Source organism: Tiliqua scincoides, chromosome 8 (genome assembly GCF_035046505.1).
Source record: "Tiliqua scincoides isolate rTilSci1 chromosome 8, rTilSci1.hap2, whole genome shotgun sequence".
Classification (NCBI taxonomy): Eukaryota; Metazoa; Chordata; class Lepidosauria; order Squamata; family Scincidae; genus Tiliqua; species Tiliqua scincoides.
In genome coordinates this window covers 31,112,975-31,129,568 of record NC_089828.1, presented here as the reverse complement: position 1 = coordinate 31,129,568, position 16,594 = coordinate 31,112,975, and the positions used below count along the sequence as shown (strand labels likewise).

Here is a 16,594-nt window from a genome sequence, read left to right as displayed (position 1 = left end):
ACTTAAGTCACTTGACTCGAGTTCCCATCCCTATTGTGGATCCTGCTGTTCTTCTCTGCTTTGACTCCAAGCTAAGGAAAAAAATGGAGGCTTTATCCCATATTCTCTACATATGCTAGTAGAGGGCACCAGGACCGGCCCAACCATGAGGCCAGTTGAACCCTTTGCCTTGGGCGGTGGGCTGAAGCAGGCTGCAAGCAGATTCCCACTCCCAGCATTCTTCCCTTGAGCCACTTTACAAAAAGTGGCAGTGCACCTGCAGATTGGAGAAAAAGGAAGTAAGTCCTCACCATCCTCTGAGCACTCAAGGATGGGGTCAGCAGCAGACCAAAGGAGATAGTGAGTGAAGGAGCACCACCCAGTGTGCACCATCGATACTTGCTGGTGGGGTAGGGGTTGGGCTGCAGAATTTGGGGGTTGGCAGAATTTGGGGGTGAGTTCAGGCTGCAGCTTGTGCTGGGTTGCCCCTGGGAGACACACCTAACAATAGTTCCAGGAGTAGAGTACTATTGTGATCATAGCCTTACACAAAAAGACACTTGGTTCAAAGTCAAAACCAACTGTCAATTTCAAAGGGGTAGCTAAATCAGTGGAATCAATTTGTGAGGACCCAGGAGGAGCCCTGCTGGATCAGGGCAAAGAATCATCTAGCCTAGCATCTTGTTTCCCACAGTGGCCTGACAGCTGTCTCTGGGAAGCCAGCAAGCAGGTCAGGAAGCAAACAGCCCTCCTTTGTATTTCCCCAGCGACTAATACGTACAGATAGACTGCCTCTGAACATGGAGGTTCCATTGCTAACTGTCACAGATGATAGGTACTGAGAAACCTAACATACAACTGCTGCACTGGATCAAAGATCTATCTTGTCCAGCATTTCTTTTTCCAACAGTGTTCAACCAGATGGAGATTCATCAGAATTAACAGCAATTAGAGCTATTAGTTTCGTTGATGCTTTCTCCTTAGTTTCGCTGGGTGACTAGGAAAGTCCGCCTGTTAGGTTTTTGAGTTGATTTAAAGGGGGCAGAGACTTGTGACTCAAGTCAAGCTGCACTGGATTTGCCCATCTCTGATCCACAGTGAAGGATCAATATATGAACAGAACTTCAGTGCTGAAACAAATACAGGAGGAAACAGCTGTCATTCAAAATGATTAATTTGAGCCAGATTTTAACAGCTGTCAGAATAAGCAAAGTCGGCTTTGCAAGAGCTGTGATCTGCAAGATCTCCTTGCAAGATCCCAGTTGCTTACCCATTAAAACGTTTTGCAAGGAGCCCAGTTTGGAGCTAGCTGCTAAGATGCAGCAAACACCGGTGGCACCTGCTCCCAAAGCCCATTTACTTTGTCAGCCCACACATCTTACTCCTGAGTAGAACTGCCATTCTCAGATTTGAGGAATTGCCAAGCTGTGCTGGGGTTTTGGAACGGAGGCAGAAGCAGGATGTCCAAACTTGGCCACAGTGTCAGCAACTTTCATTCATAGATCGAGGTTTTTGGTGAGTGGGGAGGGATCCTGACCGGAGGTTCCTTAGCTAAGAAAGGAAGCGACACCACCACAGTTTCTTGAGAGGCATGCTTGGAAAATCTCTCTTCCCCCCCCCCGTCATCTCCTCCGAACAGTCTCTTTCATCAAATATTCATAGCATCCATTTTCTCTTGGCCTTGCCAGAAAACATCTCGATCTCAGCCTCCCATCTAATGCATCTATTGCTATTTGAAGGCCATTTGTGTGTGTGCTCTCTGCTGTTCCCCTCCCCTTCGCTCCTCCACTGGACAGGCGCTACAGAGCAATACTGATGCACAGCAAACCTCAGAGAAAAAGGCAAAACTAGAACCAAGACAACAGGAAGTCCTTTGCACAGGAGCACAGAAAGTTGTTCATTTCTGGAACGCTTTGCCACAAGATGCAGTGACAGCCACTGGATTTCTTACAAGCTGGATTGGATACATTCATGGAGGAAGAGAGATCTATCGAAGGCTGGTAGCCACAATGGATACATGGAACTTCCACGTTCATCAGCAGTATACCTCTGAATAGCATGTACTTGGGACAAACCAGGGGAGAGCCATCACTGTGATGCTGTGCTGGTGAGCTTCCTGGAGTCATCCAGATGGCCTCTGTTGAGATGGCCTCTGTTGAGTCAGGCCTCTGATGGCCTGACTTTGAGTTCAGGATACTGGACTCTTGGTCCGACTCAGCAAGGCTCTCCTTATGTTTGGCCTATCAGGGATGACCACTCATGAGGGCTAACAATGGAGCATCCATGTACAGAGGCAGTCTATCATGAAATTCCAGGAGCTGGGGCCAAACATGAAGAAAAGGCTACCACCTTCATGCCCTGCTTGAAGGCTTTCTGAAGGCATTTGACAAACCACTGTTGGAAACTCTAGAATGACTCTGATCCAGCAGGGCCATTTCTTATGTTTTTATATAATCCAAGTCTGCATAACCTATGAACCACCCATCAGCCATGCATGGGGTTTGATATATCTAGGAATGAGTAGAATCCCTTTGAAAATTTTCACTTGACTCCTTTCGCTTTCCTTGCAAATTTGCAAGTGTTTCAACTCAGTAGGAAGAATCCTGAAATTTGCTCCAAATTTCAATCCATGTGAAATTTCAGTGCCAGCCCTAGATAGCTTTTCCAGCATCCTGCTTCCCACAGCGGTCAGCCAGATGTCTCCAAGAAGATCATAACCATAGCATGAAGATAGCAGCCTGCTTTTGCTATTTTTGCCCCCTGATACTCAGAGGTAGAATGCATCTGAACCTGGAGGTTCCATTGGTAGCCATCATGGTTTGTCATCACTGATGTTGACTCAACATAAGAAGTGCTCTCCTGAATCAGATCAAGGTGGGCCCATCTAGTACAGCAAGCATAAGCTGCTGTTCCAATCCCAGAATCAAATTTTAGAAATTCTCCTAGTGAAACCAGAATTCAGCAGGAGTGGAATGTAATCCTGGCACAATAAAGGAGAGGAACAGGGGTGAATCCTTTCATTCCTCTTTGTGGGGAGCATCTCTCACATACGACCCAGGCAGAGGAAGCCGTTTTGGGGTGTCACTATGCACCCCCTTGCTGAGGCTGGAGGAATCCAGAACTCCGTTTTGCTTCTCCCCTGAACTATGGGCTCAGCGTAACCTGAGCCAACCCAATTTTCCCAGCAAACCTGCAGCCTCAGCAACAATCTCAAACCTAGCAGCATTTTTGAGCATGCTTGTATTAGCAACCAGGAGGGCAGCTGGCTGGCAGACCTCATTTATAGCCTGCTAAAGTTCACATGTCTCTTAAAGGGATTTGGAAGGTCACTTAGTCCAACCTTGCTATGTACAGAGGCAGAACCCTTCCATCAAGCAAACAACAGGCATCACTGAATTTCCTCACATGCTTTTCCCACCTTTCTTGCCCACATTCTCATCTGAACTGGGAAAACGTAAGCTCCTTGCGGTCCTTTTTTTTCTTTTGCTTAAGAAGCCATAAGTGTTGTAATAATCATTATTACGTTATGCCATTATTATTATTAAGTGCTCAGCTTTCACCACGACTCACTAATGACATTTCTCAGACATGAGTATTGGGTCCTCAGTGCTCAGCACACCCATTTCATAGATTCAATGGGGCTGTTAGGAACATAAGAAGAGCCCTTCTGGATCAGCCAAAAGATCTATCTAGATCAGTATTCTGGCTTCAATAATGGCTGGTCAGATCCAACCGGAAACCACACAAACAGGGTATGAACTGTCCCACCCTACATTGACTGTCCCCAGCTTCTGGACTTTGGATGCAGATTGCACATGGAGGTTCTGCTTATCTACCCAATGCCGGTTGGTAGGTCTCTCTTCCATGAATTGGTCTCTAAGCTATTAAGAGAATGGAACAAGAGTCATAACGCTGATGGGCCACAGTGTGTTTAGAACTGGATGTGAGCTGTGCCAGACTGAAACACGTATGTTGCATGCAGAAGGTCCCAGGTCTAATCTTGGGCAATCACCACTTAAATGGACCTCAGGCAGGGCTCAGGAAGACCCCCTGGAGAGCCACTGCTAGACAGGGCAGTCAGACTCAGTATTAGACCTACAAGCAGCCCTGAGGTCCAGCGTCTCTCTTGATGCAATCCACACCCTGTTTACTTTGCAGTTGCTCCATTTCTCCCAAAATAGCATCAAACTGTCCCAAGGGGGTGGGAGGAGAGGAACAGGGAGGAAGTTGTGAACATTTCCCCCTCCCCAGCCCTTCACTCAAATAGGCCAACTCCCAAATAATATTTTTTAAAAATAAAAAAGTCAATGGATCACAATAAGGGAGGGGATGAGTAATTCATGGGAGGGGTCTCTAAGCACTTGTTGCAGTCCTGGTCAGGACTGGGAGACTGTGGGTCCCTCCATGGTACAGAATCTGACCTCCAGCCTGATCTCTAGCTTACTAGATTAGAGATCCTGGTGGATCAGACCAAACACCCAGTGACATTTCCTCTTCCAACATTAGCCAACCAGATAATTTCAGGAAACCCACAAGCAGGCCACAAAGGCAGCAGCCTTCCCCATCCATTAACACCCCTGCCCCCAGCAACCGGTATGAAGAGGTAGACCATTGATTTTCAACCTTTTTCAGCTCAGGGCACACTGACCAGGCACTAAAATTGTCAAGGCACACCATCAGTTTTTTAACAATTGACAAGGCACATTGTGTTGCTGGTGGGGGACTCACATCCCCTATGGCCCTATTAATAAATGTCCCTCCCCCAAACTACTACGGCACACCTGTGGACCATTCACTGCACACCAGTGTGCCATGGTACACTGGTTGAAAATTGCTGAGGTAGACTGTCTCTGAACCTAGAGGTTTCATTCTTGATAATGGCTAATTGCTGATTGACTTCTCCTTTATGAAGTGTGTGTTTGCATAACTGTCGTAGAGTGCTACAGAACAACACAAAACTCTCTCTCTCTCTCTCCCCCACCTCCAATCACTCCCCCCCCCAAAAAAAAAAATATCCCTCTGCCCAGACAGTAGGGATACAGCTTATTATTACTTCATATTATCTCAGGATGAACACTGGCATTGGAAACAGATGCTTGGCTAAGCCTTGACTCCAATGAAGAGCTTCAAGGAGCTAAGGTCACACAAGGCTTACAGTGCTACCTGGCATAAGATTTAGCCATTCTCATTTTAGAGCCCAATCCTATGCATGTCTACTCAGAAGCAAGTTCCAGTAGAATCAATGAGGCTTACTCCCAGGAAAGTGTGGATAGGATTGCGCTGTTAATTGGCAATGCAAAGCTTGGAAAGCAGTATGCTGTGACTGGACATTCACGTTATTTTACCTAGCAGTTAAATAAGTACTATAGAAGTTAATAGTTTCCAGGTTCTGAGTTCCCTGGCAGCTCAGAATTAGCAAAATTAGGGCGCAATCTTAACCAACTTTCCAGCACTGGGGTAAGGGCAATGCAGCTTCAAGGTAAGGGAACAAACTTTCCTTTACCTTGAGGAAGTCTCCGAGACTGCCCCCCAACTGCAAGATGCAGTGCATGCCCCATTGTCATAGCTATGTCAGAGCTGGAAAGTTGATTAGGATTAAGGCCTTAATCTCAATTCATTTACCAAAGAAACTTATATTGAGTTCAAGTTTGAGCAAATGACTCAAGTTATTTTATCCAGCAGCTTGATGAACCCTGAAAGCAGATGAGATTTGCTAAACTGCTGGGCTACTCAGGTTTAGCAAAGCCCATGAACTGGTGTGGCAACTCAGGTTTAGCAAAGCCCATTTTAATTTGCAAGCATGCTGCAATTTGGAAGTAGTTATGCTTTGATGTACAAGCTCAGTTTCTTCCTAGTTTCCATATTCCAGAGTTGCATTCCAGCACTCAGATTAAGCCATGACGGTAAATGACATTTACTTCTACATGGAAGTTCAGTTGTGAGGTATAGAAACATGCACTCATGCATGCTATCCCTGCAGATGCTTTTGACAACATTCACAACCCAGGGCAGGCACAAGACTGCTTGGTGCCTGAGGCGGCCTGCCAAATGCTGCACCCCTTACTTGATGATGTGCCAGCCTTTTCTTCTCCCATGCTCCAGTGTTTCAGCTCTCTTCGCCACCACATTTCCTATTTCCCTCTTCCTTTTCCAAATTAGGGAGAGAGAAAAAGTGCAGGCAGGTTGGTGATGGGCACTCTCCCCCAATCTACTGCCTGAGAAAACCACTGCAGTTGGCCTCATGGATGGACCAGCCCGGCACTTCAGGTACACCAAATTGGTGCCCAACTTGTGCACCAAACAGGTGCCCAAACTGGGAGACTGGGCAGCAAAATGGCAGATGCATTTCAATGTAAGTGTAAAGCCATGCACATTGGGGCAAAGAATCAAAACTTTACATTGGCTAATGGGTTCTGAGCTGTCTGAGACACATTGCGAGAGAGAACTTGGGGTGGTGGTGGACAGCTCGATGCAAGTGTCGACCCAATGTGCGGCGGCAGTGAAAAGGGCTAATTCCATGCTTGGGATCATTAGGAAAGGCATTGAGAATAAGACAGCTAATATTGTAATGTTGTTGTACAAATCAATGCTAAAGTCACACTTGGAATTTTTTTTCTTTTTTCATTCCACCTTTATTGGCACCTGGAATATTGTATCCAGTTCTGGTCGCCGCATCTCAAAAAGGATATAGTGGAGATGGAAAAGGTGCAAAAGAGAGCAACCAAAATTATTACTGGGTTGGGGCACCTTCCCTACGAGGAAAGGCTACAGCATTTTGGGCCTCTCCAGTCTAGAAAAGAGGCACCTGAGGGGGGACATGATTGAGACATACAAAATCAAGCAGGGGATGGACAGAGTGGATAGAGAGATGCTCTTTTCACTCTCACATAACACCAGAACCAGGGGACATCCACGAAAGCTGAGTGTTGGGAGAATTAGGACAGACAGAAGAAAATATTTCTTTACCCAGCGTGTAATTAGTTTGTGGAACTCCTTGCCACAGGATGTAGTGATAGCATCTTGCCTGGATGCCTTTAAGAGGGGATTGGACAAATTTCTGGAGGAAAAGTTCATTACGGGTCATTACAGGTTACAAGTCATAGTAGGTATGTGTAAGCTTTTAGAGGCAAGCTGCCTCTGATTACCAGATGCAGGGGAGGGCACCAGGACACAGGTTGTGTCTGTTGTCTTATGTGCTCCCTGGGGCATTTGGTGGACCACTGTGAGATACAGGAAGCTGGACTAGATGGGCCCTTGGCCTGATCCAGCAGCGCTCTTCTTATGTTCTTACATTTCCTCATGAAAGAGTATGTCATGGGTACAAGCACTGCTTGCATTGGGAAATGGGGAGGACATACGTGTAAAAACGCACATGCCAAGGAGATTCCGCTGAATAATGAATGCAGGTTCTTTTAATGCTGGGACTGGTAGGAGACCTGACCATGGGATAAATAACATTAGCAAGATATAACAATTAACTGCTCCCTGAAGGAGAGCAGTTATGTACAGAGAGAGAGAGAGAGAGAGAGAGAGAGAGAGAGAGAGAGAGAGAGAGAGAGAGAGAGAGAGAGAGTTTAAATTCTGTTTTGAATTCACAAAAGAGTGGAGTCAAAACACCACAGCAAAGCAATGTGACTATATTCCTTCTGTGGGGACTAACCTCGTCAGCGAGTTTTGCACTCCTTTCTATTAAAATTCAGATTGTAAACTCCTCCAGGCAGAGACTGTCTGCCATTCACTGCAATGTCAGGTCCATACAAAGTGACAGCATGATATAGAAATACAATACGCGTTCCACTCTGTATAAATGGAATAAATGTTCTCGAGAACAGAAGGAGCAGAACTGGACAAGGTGCTCTGACTACGTATCTATTGGCAGAATCAAAGCCAGATGGGGATAAACTTTCAGGGCACTTAACAACGGCTATCCCTAACAAATGAGATTTAAATAAAGCATGTAACACCCAGATTTACCATGGAATGAACAACTCTGCTCAAGCGGTCCTCCGAAATCAGATCAATGCCGCAAAAGATTAAACCCAGAATTAAAACCAAGCTACAGTCTTTAAAGTCTCTGTAGCGAATGCCTGGAAGACTCTGTATCAGGCTGACGGAACCTTCCTGAGCTCTTCACTCAGCAACACCCTCACAGTTAGGTCCCATGTGTGCATGAATTATTGTACACAAAATGTACACCTATGAATTTACATTCATTTCCATTTCCATTTGGTTTTACCATTTATAATCCCTACTTAACCTTTAGACATCTACTCATCTTCATTCCCATTCGGCTGACTGGAAGTCCTTAAGGCCACCAAACAAGCCTATAGTAGAGGAGGAACTTGAACCCAGACATCTGACATCCAGGTCTCGAGTTCGAGATTATGGTTACGCAGGGATTCACTGCACAGCGAGCATATATCAATGCAACTGGGTTGTTATCCCCGTGTTGCATATTTTCCAAGAGTGGAGGGCAATCAAAATGGACCCCAAAACTAAGCCCCAGGAGGCACAGCAAGGATGGCACAGAACGTTCTCCAACACTTCAACATCTTGAGGGGGAAGGGTCAGGTGCAGAATGTCGAAATACAGAATTGCTGCAGCTTCTGGGTGTGTGTGTGTGTGCTGGAAAGCCACTCCTGGCTGAAATTAAAAGCTGCTAGCTGGCACAGGCTGTTGTGAAGAGAACTCTGTCAGGCAGCCCTTCTGGGAGATTCTGCCCGGCGCCAGCTATTCCTAGTGGAGGCTGTTGGAGGAAGCACAATCTTAGTGCCCTGTTGGAGGGGGTGGATGACTAGGTGTCAAATGTGATTGTAGCATTCGACACCTCCCCTTTGTTTTGTTTGTGGCTAACACTTTCGGCAAGGTTTCAACCCAGACTAAGGGGCACTTGGGGTGGACTTCCAACTTGGGGGCTCTGCAAGAGACATGAAAAGGACACTTTCGTGTATACAAAGATGTTAACAGGGACTCCACCTGGGGGACAACCTGGCAAAAGTCTGCTTGGGGGTCAGGGGGTCCTACTTATTAAAATTAAATGGAACATGGAAGACCATTCCTAAGACCATGTGGGCATCCCAGAGAGGGCCCCAAGTCAGAAGGCTTAACATTCATCTGGACCTGAATTCGATGCCTGTTTAATGCTTCTAGCAGCACACATCCTTCCAAAATCTATTTTGGCCTGAGGCTACGGCAGCAGGACATTTGATTTTTTTGTTTTGCTCAAAAATCTCAACAGCGCCAAGCCAAGGATAGACAAACTAAGAAGAATGAAACCAAGGGCCTCCGAGAAGGAAGGTTCAGGTACAGAAGATGGTCCCCTTTCATGCTCACTGGTGCAATCCTGGAATAAATAACATCGGTGTTGGATTGGAGGAAGGTGGAGGGAGATAAGCCATGTAAAGTCACACTTCAGGGAGACCAAGATTTGCCTGAGTCACTGCAAGGTATCCAGACTAAAGGAGGGGGGGAATGGGAGGATGGGTGGAGACAGTCACGCAGTATCACGTAAAAAACAAAGCTTGTATTGCAACAACAGGTAAAAAAAGAGAGAGCGAGAGAGATGCATCGCCCACACACCAAGAAGAGAAACCCAATAAACCCTCCTCACCATCTTTCCCCCACTCATCAGGGAACCACAGACCCCTCTGGCATTTTTTCAGGTGTTAACCAAAAATCACCATCTTTGAGATCTAATGTGGGAGATGCAAAGTGCAGGCTTCTCCAGGGTGGGGAGAGAGATAAGATGACAGCTCATCTTGAATGCCCCCTGCCCAAGCCCAAAGACATACCCAAAAATAGAGACACTGAGTCGCCTGCAAAAAGATGCGACAAGGCAGGAAATGGAATGACCATCCAGACACAAGGATGCACCAGAGTGAATGTGGAATGGGAGTCGAGAGAGAGAATCAGGTACTTACTCCATTTTCCAGACTCTCCAATGCTTTCCTTGGTTCTCCCTACAGTCTGGCAATCTTGCAAGGTGCAAGGGAAGGGAGGGGGGGAAGCAGGTTTGGCTGGCTTAATCTTCTTCTCTCTTTTTCCTCTTCCTCCTCCTCCTCCTTTTCCTTCTCCTCTTCAAGAGCTATGCTTTTCAGAGGCCGTCAGAAAAGGTGGTGGCAGCTCAGGGCTCAACATCCCATCCGTTGTTTGTTATTATCTCGAGCTGATGGATTGTGTGAGCTGAGGATGTGAAGGCTTGGTTGTTATGTATGAGTGTGGGGTGGATGTGAGTGTGGTGTGAGTGATCCCCCCCCATTCCCTGGGCTCTCTTTCTCCAGTATTGCAAGAGCACCTTCTGCTGGTCATCAGGCATTATTGCTGTCCTTTTTGCCCAACCCAGAGGAAGCAACAGAGACCGTCTTGGTGTCAGGAAGCGGCGCTCAACAAGGGATGATGTGCTATCGCTGGCGAGCATCACTTCTGCCTGAGTACACCTGCACTGTGGGAATGTCGCCGATGTCAAGGCCAATGAAACGCACAACCATGTAGCTTTCGTATCAGAGCAAGTCCGGTCACATTCCAGATGTTTGGAGGGCGATCCTGGTGTCTCGTGGGACGTGATCAGGTTGTGAAAACCAGTTTGCACATCTCATTCTGGGGTTCCTGGAATGACAGAGTTCAGTATTCAGTTCCCAGAGGATGGTCAGGGACCTAGAAATCATTAGTTGTTTCTGTGTGTGCTTTTTTGGTGGAAAAAAAAAATAAAGAGAAGATGCTGCCAATTTTGGAATAATGCCTCTGAGCTTTGTCTTTTACAGCCCAATTCTATTCAACTGCTACAACAGTGTAACACACATTCCACCAGTGTGCGCAGTCACAAAAGCGACATAAAGTGCTTTTGTAAAGGCCGGAGCCTTCCCGTGCGCACCAGCGGTCGTCTGGAGGCCCTCCAGTCCAGGTATGTCCAGTGCAGGGGTGGGGGGAGAGTGGGGAGGAACAGAGAGGGCAGAACGGGTTGGGAAGGATTGGGTGGATTGGGTCTAGGAGAAGGGTGGAATTGGCAGCACTAGTGTACTCTATATCCAAACCCCTTCCTGGGCCTGATTCTCCTGAATGGATCAACACAGACATGCACCAACTATATCGCTAGCACAGGTCCAAGTTGATCCATTGCAGCTGCTGGGGCTGACCAAGGGGCAAGGGGACGAATGTCTCTTTATACCGAAGAGACCTCCAGCAACCAACACCCCCCTCGCAGGATGCTGCTGCATCTCCATGTAGGGATTTATTTAGGACTGGACTGTTAGTGTCTAAGGACAGAGTGCTTCCAAGCACATACAGAGTGCTTTGTACATCTGTCATGAGAAAAAAGGGCAAATGTACAAAGCCAGAAAGACAACAAAGTAAATTAATTGCTGAAGAAGAGTACTACACCAGCAGGGAAAAAAATTATGTATTTACAAAAGGAACATTAATAAAAAGAATTAGTACTGTAGCACAGATTACCTTATTGTATTGTAGATTTCATGCGTAGGTTGTGATATATATTATGCCGCACAGAGATAATTAAATAAAGAACCATAAAAGAAATGACTTATATCTGTCACAAAGATTCTAGTCACACCTTTGCCCTGGGTGCAATTTAAATCTAACATTGCAATCCTGTTTCCAATAGTGGCCAAAAAGATGCTTCTGGAAAGCCCGCAAGCAGGACACGAAGGCAGCAGCCCTCTCCTGTTGCTTGCCTCCAGCATCTGCTAATCAGATAGGTTGCCCCTGAACATCTAAGTTCCATTTCATGATTTTGCCTTTTCTTTTCTTTTTAAATGACCTGATTATATAAACAAATGCAATCTAATCACTTGTCTTTCATATGATAATGAAGCATATGGAAACTATAATTCAACATGGCAGGTTTAATTTAGATTTAATTGTATGTTTGTAAGTATACAGATTATTATCGTTTTAAAGACATTTGATGTGACTATTTACTTGTATAATTAGATCAACCTTCCTGTGATTGTTGCATTTGATGTTGGAAAGCATCTTCCTTTTGCAGACTGTTGGCTGGAAATTTATTTATTTATTTTGAAACTATCCAAGCTAGCAACTGTTACCCTGCACAAGCCCAACCTCGTCTGATCTCGGAAGCTAAGCAGGGTCAGGCCTGGTTAGTACTTGGATGGGAGACCGCCTGAGAATACCAGGTGCTGTAGGCTTATACCATAGTCTTTCGAGACTGAAGGTTGCCAACCAAATTTAAACCAAGCTAGCAACCATTACCACATTTTTTTGACTGGGAGTTCTGACAATCAAATAAGCACTACATAAAGCAGAACTTTCTTTTCCCAATCCTGAAGCTACTACAGAAAATCCACTCCAGTGGTGTACTGGGGGGTGGTCCACAGGTGCAAGAGCTCCCAGGTGACACAGCTGGGGGGTGAAACCGCTGTGCTGCCCGAGGGCTGCCCGTACCCGCTGTCTCCCTGCCCAAAGGCATTTTGAGAGCTGGGGAGGCTGTGTGCAGCCTCCCTGACCCTCAGAAAGACTTCTTAGGCAGGGGTGTCACTGTTTTATACAGAGGGCCAAACAGCATTCACGATGCCTGCTGAGGACCAGAAGTGATGTCATGAAGCAGGTCATGACCAGAAAACAGCACTTTTTCCTAACTTAGGAACTCGTTAGTTGCAAACCACAGAAGAGAAAATATGCAAATTTTGATCATATTTTCAAAATATGGGAGAGCCCAATTTTCATGTGGGCAGCCTTTTTAGCAGTGACACCTTAGCACAGCTCAGCAGCTAAGAGCAGGGGGTGCTGGGAGAGCCCAAGGGCTGAATAAAGAGTTTCTGGGGGCCACATCCAGCCAGCAGGCCTTATGTTTGACACTCCTAAGACCACCAGAGGGCTTTACAATATTTTCAGGGAACCAGAAGTGGCATTTGAAGGCTCCCAGAGGCCTTAGAAGGCTGGGCATGCACTTCCTGGCTTGCTCTGGGGTGGCACAGTGGCCAAGACCACCACTTGTTCACTCCAAATATCCATGGACCAAGAATGTTGTTTCTTGTTCAAAATATCATACAAGGCTTTATTCCATTTTGTCCTCACAACAACTTTGTCCAACTTTTCATCCATGGAGCTCAAAACAAGGTATATGGGATTTCTGGATGGTCTCCCATCCAGGCACTGATAAGATTTCAGTCCTTTTTTGCTTCAGGTTATAGGTCTGGCTGAGACAGCATGACTATCCCGAGATCATCCAGTAAACTTTGAGGCTGTGGAGGAGGATTTGAACCCAGATATCCAACCATGGTGAATGCCATAGAGAAGGCATGGACAGAAACAAGTCACTCTGCAAGCTTTCTTGTGGCTTCAGGGTCATGCCACAGAATGCAAGGCCATAAAACATTCTGATGCATGACACAGCCAATGAAGTAGGTCGCGCGCCGGCACTACCTGGAAGCCACAAGGCATTCTGCGGTGTGGTGTGGCCCAGAATGCCTTGTGGGCTCCTGGGTAGCATCGGCCCTGCAATCCACCAAAAATTGGGTCCCACTTGTGGGTCATGACCGACAGTTTGAGAACTGCTGAACTAGATCTTTCTGGTTTTGCTTGAAGTAAACACAGTTGTGGGTGGGGGGTGAGTGAATGTGATTCTTGATCTAGTTTCTGATGCAAAAAGCACCAGTAGTTCCAACACTGCTTGGAAGGAGATCAAGTATATCCCATCCCCGTAAGCTGGCAATGATGCGAGGCCAGGCAGAGACATCTGGGACAAAGCTGTGCAGTTTGGAGATGCTAAATCTCTTTTATGAGCACCCCGGCCTAGTCTGCTGCAGAAAAACAAGCAACAGGGGAAGGAAGGGATGGAGAAATCAGGTGACGATTGAAGTGCCAAGAACAATTTCATTTCTCAACACAGCAGCAGTTCCTTCCACCAAACAGCCTCTAAGGGATAGAAAAAATGACAAGAGTGGCATAAGCAATACAGCCCATCATATTCAACTATAAGATATTGGGGGAAGCTGGCACCTTTCTCCAGCAACTATTGGCAGTGATAGTTAAATGGAGCCTTCAAGTTCAGGGACAGTCTACCGCAGAAGAGTTACTAGGGACTCAAACAATAAGGGAGGGTTCATTCACTGCTAATCAACTTCCTGGAGGCATCTGGTTGCCTTTTATTGAAAAAAGGATGCTGATTAGGTTGACCTTTTGATCTGAATCCACAGGGCACATTCTTATAAACCAGTGTTTCTCAAACTGTGGGTCAGGACCCAGTAGTGGGTCACAAGCCCATTTCAGGTGGGTCCCCATTCATTTCAATATTTTATTTTTCATATATTAGACTTGATGCTACCAAGGTATGTGACTGCACTTGGGGAAATGTTACAGACCTGTACTTTTAACAAGCTACTATGTATATTCTTTTAACAATGATAGTCAATGGGACTTACTCCTGGGTAAGTACGGGTAGGATTGTAGCCTAGGATTGTTAAAAATTTTCCTGCTTGATGATATCATGACATCACTTTCAGCAGGTCCTACAGATTCTCATTTTAAAAAGTGGGTCCCGGCGCTAAATGTGTGAGAACCACCGTTATAAGCAAATTCACAGTAAAGAAGTCAATCAGTAGTTCTTAACCATGAGGGCTAAAAACAGAACCTCCATCTTCCAAGGCAATCTACCTCTGAATATCTATTATTGTGCGGGGACACATAACAAGGGAAGATGGTTGTGTTCACAGTCTGCCAGACTAAATGAAGCTTTGGTCTGACACAAAAACCACTTCTTATAAGGATCAGACAAATTAATGGAGGACAAGTCTATTGACAGCTAAATTGAACCTCTATGGTCAGAGACAGTCTACCACTGAATACCCAGGGACAACGACAAAGGCTGTTGGTACCAAACTAGAGCAATGGACACAAACCAACCATCTCCACTGCCAAATCTTTGATTGAATTTGTCCTGCCCTTATTCTAGACAAGTACAGCATCCAGGTCCTTTGCTAAAACAACCAGCCCAATTATCTCCTTAAAGACCAGAGATCCCAGCTCTCAGAACAACAGTGTAAATATGAGACCCCACCTGAGATCCAATTTTGAAAGAGAAGGGGAGGCCCAAACAAGCCACTGAGAAAAAAGTGACTACCTTTTGGTCTGGCAATTTTCAGCCAGTGTGCTCTGACACATTGGTGTTCTGTGAAAGTTCCACAGGTATGCTGTGAGAGTTTGGGGCACAGCAGTTGAAAATAGCTGAAAAACTCTTCCAGGTTCTGCGGCTCATTCTAGGACAACTGTCTGTAGTAACAAATTGGCAGAGGTGAAGGCGGAGGAAGAGGGACAGACAATTCTTTATACAGTTGCCGCACAACCTGAATCAGTCTCCCAGAAGTGACATCACAAGTGGAGACCACAGAGAAGACCATAGAGGTCAGTGTGCTGCGAGTCCGCGACAAGAAAAATGTTGAAAATAGCTGGGTGGAGAAAAGCCCTATAAAAAATCTGACCAGGGAGACCCAATTTGGAATCCTATCACAAAACCTCCAGTTGGAGTAAACTGTCGCGCTATGTTATAGAATCTCACATTCTCACAGCCCAATCCTAACCAATGTTCCAGCTCCAAGGCAGCTGCAATGTAACCCTGAGGTAAGGGAACAAATGTTCCCTTACTATGAGGAGACCTCTGTGACTGCCGCCCATCGGATGCAGCATGAGCCCCATTGGCATGGCTGCATCAGCACTGAAGAGGGGCAGCCCAATCCTGAGCTGCCCCCGGTGTGCGGCTGTGGCGGTGCCGAAAATGGCTGCCACCGCATCCTACCCGCTTGGGGCAGCCACTGGTGGCTCCTCAGGAGAAGGGGACTTTTATCCCCTTCCCCCGTGTAAAGAGAGTACTGCCATAATGGGGCTATTCGATTCACCACCAACAAAAAGGTCGGCGGTGAATCAAGTGCCTCCGTGTCAGGCAGTGAGCGCAACGTGGAGGCTTTGGATCCGGTGGAGCAAGGTCCCAGCTCCCTCTCTGCCTCCTTCCCCACTCCCTCCCCCGCCTCCCGGGCATGCCTCCTCCCCACGCTTTCCTTCTCCCTGCCCTCCACCTGCCTCCCCCCTCCCCGGAACGCCTCCTCCCCGCCTTTCCCCATACCCCTGCTGACCTCTCTGCTGGCAGCGGTCTGCGTGACTGCCAAACAGCGGAGGTTGGTGCCCGCCCGGTGGTAGCACGGCTCCGGCCAGTGCTGGGCTGCCACCAGCACCTGGCAGTAGGGCCTGCATATGTGCCTTACGGTGAGCCAGCACGCCAAGCCCAGGATTAGTTAGGATTAGGCATTCAGGCAAAAACTAGGAAGCCAGGAAGGCAACATCTGCCTCTTTGCCTGTCCTTCCTCCTCTTTCCCTCCTTCTCTGCCTCCCGTTCCCTTGGCTCTTCCTGCCACTCTCTCCTTTCTCATTCCCTTGAAGCACCAAGTCTAGCCTTCTACTTATGGAACCTCTGCAACCCTCATTCCCCCTTCCCTCTCTGTTCTTCTCCTTCTAGAACCAGGCTAGTTCATTCATGAAGTACCATATTTCCCCCAACACCAGTGGAACAATGCTAAAAGCAACATGAGCTGAAAACACTCAGGCCAAATCCTAACCAGCTTTCCAGTACTGACCCAGCTGTGCCAATGGG

General features: G+C 46.8%; 1 protein-coding gene and 1 pseudogene across 1 annotated transcript in view; one reads left to right on the top strand and one right to left on the bottom strand.

Annotated features, from left to right (window-relative positions):
• The window catches only part of PALM (paralemmin), a 57,084-nt gene extending 46,945 nt beyond the window's left edge, over positions 1–10,139 (bottom strand). The window contains exon 1 of the mRNA XM_066635900.1: positions 9,900–10,139. Coding sequence (XP_066491997.1) covers positions 9,900–9,904 — 5 coding nt within the window. The 5' untranslated portion in view covers positions 9,905–10,139. The remainder of the gene's footprint in view (positions 1–9,899) is intronic.
• A 1,884-nt stretch (positions 10,140–12,023) lies between these two features.
• On the top strand, positions 12,024–12,140 carry LOC136659770 (5S ribosomal RNA; annotated as a pseudogene).
• The last annotated feature ends 4,454 nt before the right edge of the window (positions 12,141–16,594 follow it).